This window comes from Mustelus asterias, chromosome 10 (assembly GCF_964213995.1).
Source record: "Mustelus asterias chromosome 10, sMusAst1.hap1.1, whole genome shotgun sequence".
NCBI lineage: Eukaryota > Metazoa > Chordata > Chondrichthyes > Carcharhiniformes > Triakidae > Mustelus > Mustelus asterias.
In genome coordinates, this window is record NC_135810.1 from 64,003,672 (window position 1) to 64,018,009 (window position 14,338).

Below are 14,338 nucleotides of genomic sequence, written 5' to 3' on the forward strand. Positions count from 1 at the left end.
TTAAACTTCTTACTCTTACCTCACCAACTGCTTTATCTGAACTTTACCTTGTGCTTACCTATAAATATTTTTCACCTGTTGCCTCTGTCCTGTTAGATTCTTTGCTCTCCGCCTCCTTATTTGATGGGTTGAGATTCAAAAGCACCTGGTGGTGAGTTCGGACATCTCCTGCCTCGCCAGTTAAGTTAGCACCATGCTTGACTTTCATCTGTTTTGGTGCAGATGCTATTTTGTTCCCCTTTATATCCCCAAATTCTGCCGCTGCTTAACTTTCCTTTATTCTAATTATCTCGAACCAGTTCTCTTGTGTTCACCGCCTCCCCACATTTGAATAATATCACATTTGTTTGTTCATTTAATCCAGGGCTTCATTTCCCCCCCAACCCCTGGCACTCTTTTTCAATCTCCCACATAATCCTTCTATCCCAATTCACCATTCTGTAAATTCCAATATGTGATAGGTTAAGCGGAAAGATGGAATGTGATTCCTCTTTTTAAAAAAAGATGCCCTCAAGGGGATTTTATCCTGGACGCAGAAAGGGCCAATTGTGAGCTGCAGTGAAGATGTAGGAAATGCAGCAACAACAGAAATCTGGGAGATCAAAGAGAAGCGGGGGGCGGAAGAACGCCATTGCAGCTAGCTCAGAGTCTGGGAAGGTATTTAATACCAGGAGAGATCCACACACACACTGCACCATGGCTTTGTCTTGTGGAAGCTGGTTCTCCAACGAGGGCGGAAAGCATCTATTTTTGGTAGGACTGACCACGATACAAATACTCTTCACAACGCATTTTAAGACATGTTTTCAAACTTTATTTTCTAAGGGTTGATGCTATCCGGAATTCAAATTGCACCGATTAAGTTTCTTTCACTAACTTTTTCTCTCTTTCCCTTTCAGCTTTTCTGGTTGTCGATCAATGTGCTGCTATTTTGGAAAGCCTTTACGCTCTATTACTACGGTGCACAGTATTATTACTTGCATCGGATGCTTGGGGTAAGTGGAACAAAAGATCCGTTTCAGTTCATTTGCGGACAAGTCTGCGGAGTCTCGGTGAGTGCAGTGAAACTGACAGATGAGCGTTTGTCAGAGAGTAGTTCCTTACTTAACTTAGTGTTTTAAACAAGTAAAATAGGAAGGATCGGCACTTTTCCAAGACCTCGTTCACCTAGGGCTGAACTATTTATTAAAAAATTAAACTTGGCGTTCCTGCATAATTAATGCATTAGTTGCGAATTGAATTGATACTGTACCCTTACAGAGACTAACTGGTGGGAGAGGATGGCAGCCCTGCTTTGTGAACCCTCTCTGCTTTGAGGCAGGGAACTGATGTCAGTCGGAACTGATTGGAAAGACTTATTTTCTTTCCAATAGTCATGGAGTCATATGGGCTAAAACTCACTTGGTTACTCGGGGGTCAGGCACGGAATGTATTAAATGCATTAAACGGGGACATTTCGAATACAATTGAAAAGGAATTGTTAGCACAGTGAACATTGTGGAATCATCGCTCCGTGGTTTAAATCACCAACATCCTTTGGCTACGTGCAGTGCGTGTAACGAACATGGGGAAGTCAAACAGGAAGAAGTTCTACAACACAAAACGGTTGTGCCCACTCGGTGGCTGTGCTTTATCCCAGTTGCATTTCATTCGTGTCTGTGCAACCAAACGAGGCGCGATGGTTTTCCAAGTGTTAACATGGAATGGTGCCCAAATTTTCTCCGAACTTGTGCAGTTTGGTGCGGCTAACTCAATCAAACCTTCCCCATTACACACGAATCCCAATCTGATTCCGTTCAATGCAAAAATAGACGATCACTTTCAAAATGAGCAAATCCTTTTATTGCATGTGCCTATGGCGTGGGGGTGGGGAGGGACGTTTACTTGCTAAAGTTTTGAGGTTCGTTGCTATAAATACGTTTCTGAGATTTCTAAGTGGTTCTGGAGCTTGGGTGTTGCTATTTTTGATAAACTTGCATACTGACTGAGATTGCATCTCCGCAGCTGTGGCTCCTTTGTCCCTCGTCTCTCCCCATTAGCAGTTTGACAAGAGATGTGGGAAGGTGCTTATTTAACAAAAAAGAAAGACGTGGGCTTATTTCTAGGCCTACAGGCAAATGACACTCTGCAACCAGGGCTGTGTTCTCCAGTTACCTCTGACACATTACCCAGAGTGATTAGTCAACTGGCAATGTATTTCTTGCTGATGTGTTTGGGGAAAGAGGGTGGCTATTTTTAAAACTGGGGGAAATTTTCTCTCTTAACCTAGATCACATTTTAATCCAGGCAAAATCAATCTTTCCATGATTTTCATTTGAAATGTCTAAATCAGATTGGGACAAAAATATCATTTTTCTGAGAAAAAAAAATCGATTTTTAAAAATTCCAAGGATAACATTGTATTTAAATGTAAATCGTGTGCTGATTTTTAGAAATCCAGAATTATCTTTTATTCTGGATCTTTTCCATTTTTCAAAATGCTCTTCTACTTTTGCTCTCATGATGTTTAAAAGAGTTTTCTTTTGATATCTTTGACCTGTTAGCACTGCAGCAACACAACTGATTCAAGAGTCAAAGCAATGGTTTGGTTAGTTATTAAAATGATTCAGGGGAATCCACAACAAGCGGTTGTAACTTTAAAACTGGAGCTGAGTCACTTAGCAGTAGAATCAGGAAGTACTTCTCCACACAAAGGACAGCGGACATTTGGAATTCTTTCCCCCACAAAACTTTCAAAACGGAGTTATCTGTTTATGCACTCTGTGTTAGAGTTATAGGGTGGGATTTTCCAGCTGCACTCGCCCCCAAGACCAGAAAATCCTGCCCGAGGTCAACGAACCCTTGCATGGTCCGCCCCCATCTGCTACAATTCCCATAGTGGGCAGGATGGGAAAATTCCACCCACAGTCAGAGTCATGGAGTTTTACAACGCTAGAAGAGGTCATTCGGCCCATTGTGTCTGCACCGGCCATTAAGCACCAATCCTATTCCCATTTTCCAGCACTTGACCCGTAGCCTTGTATCCTATGGTGTTTCAAGTGATAATCTAAATGTTTCTTAAATGTTGTGAGGGTTCCTGCCTCTGCCACCCTTTCAGGCAGAGAGATCCAGATTCTCACCACCCTCTGGGTGGAAAGGCTTTCATCAAATCCACTATAAATCTCCTTCCACTTACCTTAAATCGTTGCCCACTGGTTATTGACCTCTCTGGTAAGGGGAAAGGTTCCTTCCTATCCATGTCCCTCATCATTTTGTGCACCTCGATCATGTTCCCCCTCAGCCTTCTCTGCTCTAAGGGGAACAACCTCAGCCTCACCAACCTCTCTTTACAGCTGAAATGCTCCAGTCCAGGCAGCATCCTGGTGAATCTCTTCTGCACCCTTTCTAGTACAATCAGATCCATCCTCCAGTGTTGCAACCAGAACTGTACACAGTACTCCAGCTGTGACCTAACGAGCATTTTATACAGCTCCATTATAAACTCCCTGCTCTTATATTCAGCGGCGTGGTTAATAAAGACAAGTATCCCATATGCTTTTTTAACCATTTATTACCTGTCCTGCTACTCTCAGGAATCTATCCACATGTACCCCATGGTTCCTCTGGTCCTCTGTTCTTCCTAGTGTTTACTATTAATTGTGTATTTCCTTGTCTTGTTAGTCCTCCCAAAATGCATCTCTTCCACTTTTTAGGGTTAAATTTCATTTGCCATTGTTCTGCCCATCTGATCAGTCCATCTATATCATCCTGTAATCTAAGGCTTTCCTCTTAGCTATTTACACACCACCAATTTTTGTGTCATCTGCAAACTTACTGATCGTACTTCTTATTTTCATATCTAGATGATTAATGTACACTACAAACAGCAAAGGATCCAGCACTGATCCCTGTGGCACATAACTGGATAGAGGCTTCCTGTCACAAAAACAACCTTCGACCATTACCATCTGTCTCCTGTCACTAGGGCAATTTTGGATCCAATTTGCCAAATTGCCCTGGATCCCACGACCTTCTTGAACAGTCTCCCATGTGGGATCTTGTCAAAAGCCTGACTGAATTTCATATAAACTACATCAGCTGCGCTGTCCTCATCTACACACTGAGTCACCTCCTGAAAATTCAATCAAATTTGTTAGACATGATCTACCACGATTACACTTTTTGTTTTATAATGCTTCCACACTTTCAGATGTTTAATTACGATAAATGGTGATAGATAAATATGTAGATTTTTGTTACGTGAAAATATCAAGAGATATGAAAAAAATACATGGGGTTGAGGTATATATACCTAACAATAACCCAATTAAGTAATGCGACTGTCTTTTAGGAACATAGGAATTGGAAGAGGCCATTACATTTCTCTAGCCTATTCCGCCATTCAATAAGTTCATGCCTGATCTGTGCTTCAAACTATGTTTCTGATGAACATTTCAGAATTACTCTTTAGTTTTGTTTTTTGTTCCTTTTCTTCCCCTTGATATTACTGTCACATTCTGCAGAAATTGTTTAGGACAGAGATTAAATGAATTCATTTTGTGATGACATTTTCATCAAGGTAAATAGGCTGAAAACTTGGGTTGGACAACACCACTGATATTGGTGGTATAGGAGGTCAGAGGTATTGAATTAGTGAAAGTGGGGTTGGGGTGGGAGATTGGATGGAAAACAAGGGGTCTATGGTCATACTAACTGCAGTTTGCACTTCATGCAGATAGCAGGATGAAGATGAGGTGTGATTTGAGAGGTTGCACAAACCTGTTAGAGTTCTTTGAAGAGATAACAAATAGGTTAGACCAAGGAGAGCCAATGGATGTTATCTATCTTGACTTCCAAAAGGCCTTTGACAAGGTGCCTCATGGGAGACTGCTGAGTAAAATAAGGGCCCATGGTATTCGAGGCAAGGTACTAACATGGATTGACGATTGGCTGTCAGACAGAAGGCAGAGAGTTGGGATAAAAGGTTCTTTCTCAGAATGGCAACCGGTGACAAGTGGTGTCCCGCAGGGTTCAGTGTTGGGGCCACAGCTGTTCTCTTTATATATTAACGATCTAGATGACGGGACTGGGAGCATTCTGGCCAAGTTTGCCGATGATACAAAGATAGGTGGAGGGGCAGGTAGTATTGAGGAGGTGGGGAGGCTGCAGAAAGATTTAGACAGTTTAGGAGAGTGGTCCAAGAAGTGGCTGATGAAATTCAACGTGGGCAAGTGCGAGGTCGTACACTTTGGAAAAAAGAATAGAGGCATGGACTATTTTCTAAACGGTGACAAAATTCATAATGCTAAAGTGCAAAGGGACTTGGGAGTCCTAGTCCAGGATTCTCTAAAGGTAAACTTGCAGGTTGAGTCCGTAATTAGGAAAGCAAATGTAATGTTGTCATTTATCTCAAGAGGCTTGGAATACAAAAGCAGGGATGTACTTCTGAGGCTTTATAAAGCACTGGTTAGGCCCCATTTGGAGTACTGTGAGCAATTTTGGGCCCCACACCTCAGGAAGGACATACTGGCACTGGAGCGGGTCCAGCGGAGATTCACACGGATGATCCCAGGAATGGTAGGCCTGACATACGATGAACGTCTGAGGATCGTGGGATTATATTCATTGGAGTTTAGGAGGTTGAGGGGAGATCTGATAGAAACTTACAAGATAATGAACGGCTTAGATAGGATGGACGTAGGGAAGTTGTTTCCATTAACAGGGGAGACTAGGACGCGGGGGCACAGCCTTAGAATAAAAGGGAGTCACTTTAGAACAGAGATGAGGAGAAATTTCTTCAGCCAGAGAGTGGTGGGTCTGTGGAATTCATTGCCACAGAGGGCTGTGGAGGCCGAGACGTTGAGCGTCTTCAAGACAGAAATTGATAAATTCTTGATTTCTCGAGGAATTAAGGGCTATGGGGAGAGAGCGGGTAAATGGAGTTGAAATCAACCATGATTGAATGGTGGAGTGGACTCGATGGGCCGAATGGCCTTACTTCCGCTCCTATGTCTTATGGTCTTATGGAATGTACCATAATAAGAACATAAGAACTAGGAGCAGGAGCAGGCCATTTGGCCCCTCGAGCCTGCTCTACCATTCAATAAGATCATGGCTGATCTTTTTGTGGACTCGGCTCCACTTACCCGCCCGCTCACCATAACCCTTAATTCCTTTACTGTTCAAAGATTTATCTATCCTTGCCTTAAAAACATTCAATGAGATAGCCTCAACTGCTTCACTGGGCAAGGAATTCCACAGATTCACAACCCTTTGTGTGAAGAAGTTCCTCCTCAACTCAGTCCTAAATCTGCTTCCCCTTATTTTGAGGCTATGCCCCCTAGTTCTAGTTTCACCTGCCAGTGGAAACAACTTCCTTGCTTCTATCTTATCTATTCCCTTCATAATCTTATGTTTCTGTAAGATCTCTCCTCATTCTTCTGAATTCCAATGAGTATAGCCCCAGTCTACTCGGTCTCTCCTCATAAGCCAAGCCTCTTAACTCCGGAATCAATCTAGTGAATCGCCTCTGCACCCCCTCCAGTGCCAGTATATCCTTTCTCGAGTAAGGAGACCAAAACTGTACGCAGTATTCCAGGTGTGGCCTCACCAGCACCTTATACAGCTGCAACATAACCTCACTGTTTTTAAACTCCATCCCTCTAGCAATGAAGGACAAAATTCCATTTGCCGCCTTAATTACCTGCTGCACCTGCAAACCAACTCCTTGAGATTCCTGCACAAGGACACCCAGGTTCCTCTGCACAGCAGCATGTTGCAATTTTTTACCATTTAATTAATAGTCCATTTTGCTGTTATTCCTACCAAAATGGATGACCTCTCATTTACCAAGATTGCACTCCATCTGCCAGACCCTCGCCCACTCACTTAGATTATCTATATCCCTTTGCAGACTTTCAGCATCCTCTGCACACTTCACTCTTCCACCCATCTTAGTTTCATCTGTGAATTTTGACACACTACACTTGGTCCCCAACTCCAAATCATCTATGTAAATCGTAAACAATTGCGGTCCCAACACTGATCCCTGAGGCACACCACTAGTCACTGATTGCCAACCAGAAAAAAAACCATTTACCCTCATTCTTTGCTTTCTGTTAGTTAACCAATCCTCTATCCATGCTAATACATTACCCGTAAGACTGTGCACCTTTATCTTATGTAGCAGTCTTTGGTGTGGCACCTTGTCAAATGCCTTCTGGAAATCCAGATACACCACATCCACAAATCCATAATCCTCAAAGATCTTGATGATTCTGGTTGCAAAGGCCTGATTCACTGTGAGCTTAGCAGCAATGCCTCCTCTGAAGGTGCCTATCTTCCACTGGTGGTCAGCTGCTTCCCCCACATCCTGCAAAAGAGAGGGAAAAGTCCTAGTGAGTGTGTTGCAGCGTGTTTGGGTGATGCATCTGTCATAACTGAGCTGCTGGCAGTATTTGGCAGGAGTGAGAGGCTTGCAACAGTGATAAGTGTGCAAAGGTGAAGTGGAGGATATATGAATGTTAGCGCGAGCCCTGATAACTAGGTATTTTAAATGGGCGAGTACATCGAGCAGAGGGAGAGGTTAGTGGTGCAATGGACTGGAGATGGCATTTGAAGGTGCATTCACTGACCTTGATCACTTGCATGAGGCTATTGAAAATTTGGTGGCACTAAGCCAGGTCCTCCAGGCAGTACCACTTGAATTGGCCTCGATGTGCCTTATTCCATTAATTTTCAATGTGTGCTTAAGGGCCTCCTAGTCCTTGTGGAAACCTGTCTCTGTCTTTCTACCTTCCAGTCTAAGGTCTCTGAACCCAGGAGTCATCTCATTGACCTGCTGCTCTGTTGGTACTCCTTCTGGACACCAGCATCTGCTGCAGCAAGAATGCACCTCCCCTTTAAAAGCTGTGTCTGGTTTTAGGGAGTGCAGGCTAGCTTTAACTTACTCAAGCTGTGCATGCACCAGGGCCTCACGTGCAGCCAGTCAGCAGTGTGTTTAGTGTCGGAATACCTGTTGCAATCGTGCAGATGAGCAATCAGCGCAGAACCCATGCGCATTACGCGCATCTATCAAGGGACAATTATGCATTGCGATCCAGGCTCCACAGATTGATACTATCCCATTTTTAGCCCATGATGTTTACAACTAGTACAATATACTAAATTTTGTAGCTGCTTACCGACATGATGTACTCGAGAGAGCATTATGATTTGGGAGAACAGAGGATGTCAGATAGTACACAGCTTTAGACCATCTAGATGCAAAGGCTTCCGATTGTCCCCTTTTATTGATAGTTCATGAACACTGACGGTTATACTGAAATCATTAGTAATATTTTTTAGAAATAATACTAAATCATTTTTACACCAATTAGGTTTACTGTTCCAATTAAGAGAAAAATTAAATGTTTAAAAAATGATAATTGAAACTAAAGAGAAATGTACACTGCCCACCTTTCAAGGAGTCCAATGCATCCAAAATTTTCATTCATAGATTCTCACCCAAAATGGGGAAAGTGTGAAATAAGCCAAGTTGGTACACTCTTTGCCAATGTAGCTTTTCAACTAACTACGCTGAGCGCTGGCTGCTCTCCTATCTTCTCAATCTATGTGCTGTGCAGGGAGAACTTTAAGTAGGAAAAAAAACTCAAAAATAATTCACATCTAACATTGTTGCAAATTATTTTCCAACCAAGAATAAAAATGATCATGACCTTGCTCCTTTAGGGTAAAGGTCAGCTTTGCATTCATATACATAAATCATATATATGGGAATTGTTTACTTCGTTATCAACAGCCTTGCACATCTATCATTTCCATGGTTCATAGAATCAAAAAATCGCTACAGTGTAAAAGGAGGCCGGCCCATTGAGACTTCACTGAATCTCAAATAGAGCATTCTACCCAGGCCCTATCCCCGTAACCCCACATATTTACCCTGCTAATCCCACTAAACTACACATCATGGAACACCAAGGAGCAATTTAACATTACCAATCGACCTAACCTGTACATTGTGAGGAAACTGGAGCACCTGTGGAAACCCACGCAGCTACAGGGAGAACATGCAAACTCCACAGTTACTCAAGGCTGGAATTGAACCCAGGTTCCTGGCGCTGTGAGGCAGCAATTCTAACCACTGTGCCATTGTGCTGCCCCCATGGCCTCTTATATGCACTCCCATGATCTGAATTGTTAGGATTGCAGGATCCGAGGAAATGGTATGTTTCAGGGTTCCTGGGCAGGGAGGGTAGAGAAGGCCTAGGGGCCAGAAGGCGGGCGATCGGGGCTCCAGGGTGGGGAGAGGAAGGTCCAGAGGTCACTAGGCCTTTGGGGGAAGAGTCAGAAGGCATCTTCTGATGGAGGCATACCCCATAACCTATCCCCCAGATATAACTTCGATTATTTTCAGCCCTCCCCCAGAGATCTTCAATCCACTTGCCAGCCTAAAAATTGAGCCTGGGCAAGAAATGATCCTTCAGTGGTCATTAATTGGCTACTTAAGGGCCTCAACTGGGGAAATGGTAAGCTTCACATCTGAGGCCTTTCCTAATCAGCAAAAAATGGCTGTGAGGTTGCGATGTCTTATTTCCCCTTTTTTACGGTTCTTTCCTTCTAGGTTTGAGGGAACGTGGAGGAATCCAGACTCTGCAATTTCATGCCTGCTGGAGGGGGAGGGTAGAATTCTGGCCTATGGGTAGGGAGGGTTCATCTGAGTTCCAGGTTGCCTAAGGGCACACAGGTTGCTGTTGAGTGGGGAAGAGGAAAGGTCAGATGGTCATCAGTGGTGAGAAGGTTAAAAAGGCTTTTTGTTTGTGGCAATGAAGAGATGGTGGAGGCATGGGGGTGTTTTGTCAGTAAGAAGTCTCTCAACACCAGGTTAAAGTCCAACAGGTTTATTTGGTAGGACAAGCTTTTGGAGTCTCGCTCCTTCTTCAGGTGAGTGAGGAGTTGTGTTCACAACCAGGGCATATACACACACAAACTCAATTTACAAGATAATAGTTGGAATACGAGTCTTTACAGGTGGTGTTTTGTCACCCAGTGTGACCAAAGAATAGAAACTCTCCAGTGCAGAAGGATGCCATTTGGCCCATCAAGTCTGCACCAACTCTTACCCAGGCTCACCCCCCACACTATCTCTGTAAAACCAAGCATTTACCCCACTAACCTGCACATTTTGGACCATAGGAGGAAATCGGAGCACCTGATGGAAACCCATACAGACACGAGGAGAGCATGTAAACTCCACACAGACTGTCACCCAAGGCCGGAATTGAACTCCAGTCTCTGGCACTGTGAGGTAGCAGTGCTAAGCACATGACATAGTGAGAGAACCTAGAATTATAGTGTTAAATTGCAACATGCTGTTGTGGTGGGATAAGATCTGTCAAATCTTTGTCGGTGTGATCAACGACTAAAAAACATTAACATGCTTTGCACGGGCAGAACTGCCTCACTAAGCTTTTGGATCTGCAGCTATTAGTGCGTACTTCATTCAGTGATCCCAAGTTCTTTTAGATTCTGCTCCTTCCTCTACTGTTCTTTGCTCTAATTGTTGTCTGCTACCACTGCTATTCTGATCCACTGTGGATCTGGTGGTGTAGTGGTAATGCCACTAGGCTAGTAATTTAGAGGCCCAAGCGTGGGGATATGGATTCAAATCCCACCACAGCAATTGGTGAAATTCAAATTCAATTACTAATGCTGACTATGAGAACTACCATTGATTTTTGTAAAAACCCATCTGGTTCACTAATGTCCTTAAGGGAAGGAACTCTTCCTCCCATGTCTGGCTTACATGTGAGTCTGAACCCACAGATTCTTAACTAGCAACCAAAAAGGCCTTACAAGCCACTCAGTTCAAGGACAGTTAGGGGTGGGTAACAAATGCTTTCCTTGCCAGCGATGCCCACATCGCACGAAATAATAATTTGGTGCTTTGGTGGATGAGGTATACATTTTGAGGTTTCTTTCTGTTGCAGGTGTGAGCAAATATACTCTACAAAACAAATTGGAGAGTAAAGTAATGATCATTGCTCCTCCAGAATACTGTAATCTATTTCACTCTTTCCCACTGTCTTATATTCACAATTTGTTTTTGAAAATCACCCCTGAATTGTGAAATTTATCCTCTAGCTTTTCCTGAAATAATTTTGAAAAATAGAAATTGCCAGAGCTGAAGAAAATTAATTTGACAATGATGGATTGATTCTGGGATATCCAGACCCAGTGCACTTGCTCAGACTGCACCATCCAAATTCAGTTAATAGCATCACAACTTTGGGAGTGGTTGAAGGCTGAAGGAGAAATCTTTTGAATTTGATTTGATTTATTATTGTCACATGTATCAGTATACAGTGAAAAATATTGTTTCTTGTGCATTATAAAGACAAAGCATACCATACATAGAAAAGAACAAAGAAAGCTACAGCACAGGAGCAGGCCCTTCGGCCCTCCAAGCCTGCACCAACCATGCTGTCCAACTGAACTAAAACCCCCTACCCTTCCGGGGACCGTATCCCTCTTATTCCCTCCTATTCATGTATTTGTCCAGACCGCCCCTTAAAACTCACTATCTTATCTGCTTCCACTACCTCCCCTGGCAGCAAGTTCCAGGCACCCACCACCCTCTGTGTGTAAAAGACTTGCCTCGTACATCTCCTTTAAACCTTGCCCCTCGCACCTTAAACCAATGCCCCCCAGTAATTGACTCTTCCACTCTGGGGAAAAAGCTTCTGACTATCCACTCTGTCCATGCCCCTCATAATATTGTAGACTTTTATCAGGTCGCCCCTCAACCTCTGTCGTTCCAGTGAGAACAAACCAAGTTTCTCCAACTTCTCCTCATAGCTAATGCCCTCCATACCAGGCAACATCCTGGTAAATCTTTTCTGTACCCTCTCCAAAGCCTCCACATCCTTCTGGTAGTGTGACTGACCAGAATTGAACACTATATTCCAAGTGCAGCCTAACTAAGGTTCTATAAAGCTGCAACATGACTTGCCAATTTTTAAACTCAGTGCCCCGGCCGATGAAGGCAAGCATGCTGTATGCCTTCTTGACTACCTTCTCCACCTGCGTTGCCACTTTCAATGACCTGTGTACCTGTACACCCAGATCCCTATGTCTATTGACACATTTAAGGGTTCTGCCATTTGTTGTACATTTCCTATCTGTATTAAACCTTCCAAAATGCATTATCTCACATTTGTCCAGATTAAACTCCATCTGCCATCTCTCCACCCAAACCTCCAACTAATCTGTATCCTCTGATGGTCCTTATCGCTATCCGCAAATCCATCAACCTTTGTGTCGAAAGGTGAGGGTGGAGAATGTAGTATTACAGTCATAGCTAGGGCGTTGAGGAAGATCAACTTAATGCGAGGTAGGTCCATTCAAAAGTTGGATGGCAGCAGGAAAGAAGCTATTTTTGAGTCTGTTGCTACGTGATCTCAGACTTTTGTATCTTTATCCCGACGGAAGGAGGATGTCCAGGGTGCGTGGGGTCTTTGATTATGCTGGCTGCTTTTCTGAGGCAGTGGGAAGAGTAGACAGGGTCCCGGGTTCGGTTCCCGGCTCGGGTCACTGTCTGTGTGGAGTTTGCACATTCTCCTCGTGTCTGCGTGGGTTTCCTCCGGGTGCTCTGGTTTCCTCCCACAGTCCAAAGATGTGCGGGTTAGGTTGTTTGGCCAGGTTAAAAATTGCCCCTTAGAGTCCTGGGATGCGTAGGTTAGAGGGATTAGTGGGTAAATATGTGGGGGTAGGGCCTGGGTGGGATTGTGGTCGGTGCAGACTCGATGGGCCGAATGGCCTCCTTCTGCACTGTAGGGTTTCTATTCTATTCTATTCTAATATCAATGGATGGAAGGCTGGTTTGCGTGATGGACTGGCCTTCATTCACAATCCTTTGTAGTTTCTTGTGGTCTTGGGCAGAGCAGGAGCCATACCAAGCTGTGATACAACCAGAAAGAATGCTTTCTATGGTGCATCTGTAGAAGTTGGTGAGACTTGTAGCAAAGATGTCAAATTTCCTCTTGAGAAAGTTGGTGGGCTTTCTTAACTATTGTGTCCACATGGAGGGACCAGGACAGGTTGTTGGTGATCTGGACACTTAAAAATGTGAAGCTCTTGACCGTTTCTACTTAGTCCCCATTGATGTAGACAGGGGCATGCCCTCCACTACGCTTCCTGAAGTCGATGACTGTCTCCTTCATTTCAAAGGGACTGAATGAGCCAAAACTAGTCAAAGTTTATTTATTAGTGTCACAAGTAGGCTTACATTAACACTGCACTGAAGGTGTTGTGAAAATCCCCTAGTCACCACATTCTGGCGCCGGTTCGGATACACGGAGGGAGAATTTAGCATGGCCAATATACCTAACCTCTTTTGGACTGTGAGATGAAACCAGAGCACCTGGAGGAAACTCGCGCAGATACAGGGAGAATGTGTAGACTTCGCACAGGCCGTGACCTAAGCGGGATTTAAACCCGGGTCTCTAGAGCTGTGAGACAGCAGTGCTTACCACTATGCCACCAGTCAATGGATAAATGTAACCTTTATTGTGAAAATATGTACTTTTTTTTTGCTTTAACTCCTATTCTGGACATTAAACAGTAGATTTTTAGAAAACATTTTGAGAGCATTGTGTGAATCCAGTGCCAGATTGCTCAATCTGGCCCCAGGCTGTTCAATTCGAGTTACAAGTTTGCGTAGGCCAAATTCATTAGAATAGGAATTTAGAACAGGAGTTAATAACATTGTTTTGGTCTTGTGTTGCAGACAGGATGTACGTGAGATGTATTATTTTCAATTAGTCTATATAGATGTTGTTTATAAAAGACATTAAAAATCACGAGTGCTGAATCCACTTTGAAAATCTTATCTGCACTATCTGGTTGGCTGGGGATTGGAAACAAAATCTGTGATTTGCTCTCGATTAGTGGGCTCCAGATTGGCTAATGTCACATGTGCAGGAAGCGCTTCCAACTGTTTGTGCTTGATCTGTATGCTTCTGACCTGACAGCTGGTGACACAGATGCATGAAGGAGGTCGAAGTTTCTTAAGGCACGTTGCAGACTGAGCAGCTTAGTGAGGAAGGGAAGAGTGTAACCGCTTATTGGGGTAGGAAGAAGACAGGAAGCAATTCACATGTTGGCAATGTTGAATTAACTGAATATGTATGACAATGGCAACAACCAGAGGGAGGCAGTCATTTGCAGTGGTGTGGAAACTGAATATTCTGAAATTTACAAAAAATGTAGTCTATAAAATTTAATAATCTAACAGCACTTCAAGATCATCAAATTATTTTTAGGGCCAATGTTGTTCTTCATCGAATTTTTTTACTCACAT

General features: G+C 43.5%; 1 protein-coding gene across 2 annotated transcripts in view; it reads left to right on the forward strand.

Moving 5' to 3' along the window:
- Positions 1-611: 611 nt before the first annotated feature.
- Positions 612-14,338, forward strand: part of nox4 (NADPH oxidase 4) — a 161,536-nt gene continuing 147,809 nt past the window's right edge. The window contains exons 1-2 of one of the 2 annotated variants that reach the window (XM_078221811.1): positions 612-753; positions 900-995. In XM_078221811.1, the coding sequence (XP_078077937.1) occupies positions 697-753; positions 900-995 (153 nt within the window). In that variant the 5' untranslated portion in view covers positions 612-696. The remainder of the gene's footprint in view (positions 754-899; positions 996-14,338) is intronic. The other variant, XM_078221812.1, reaches the window with a different exon arrangement.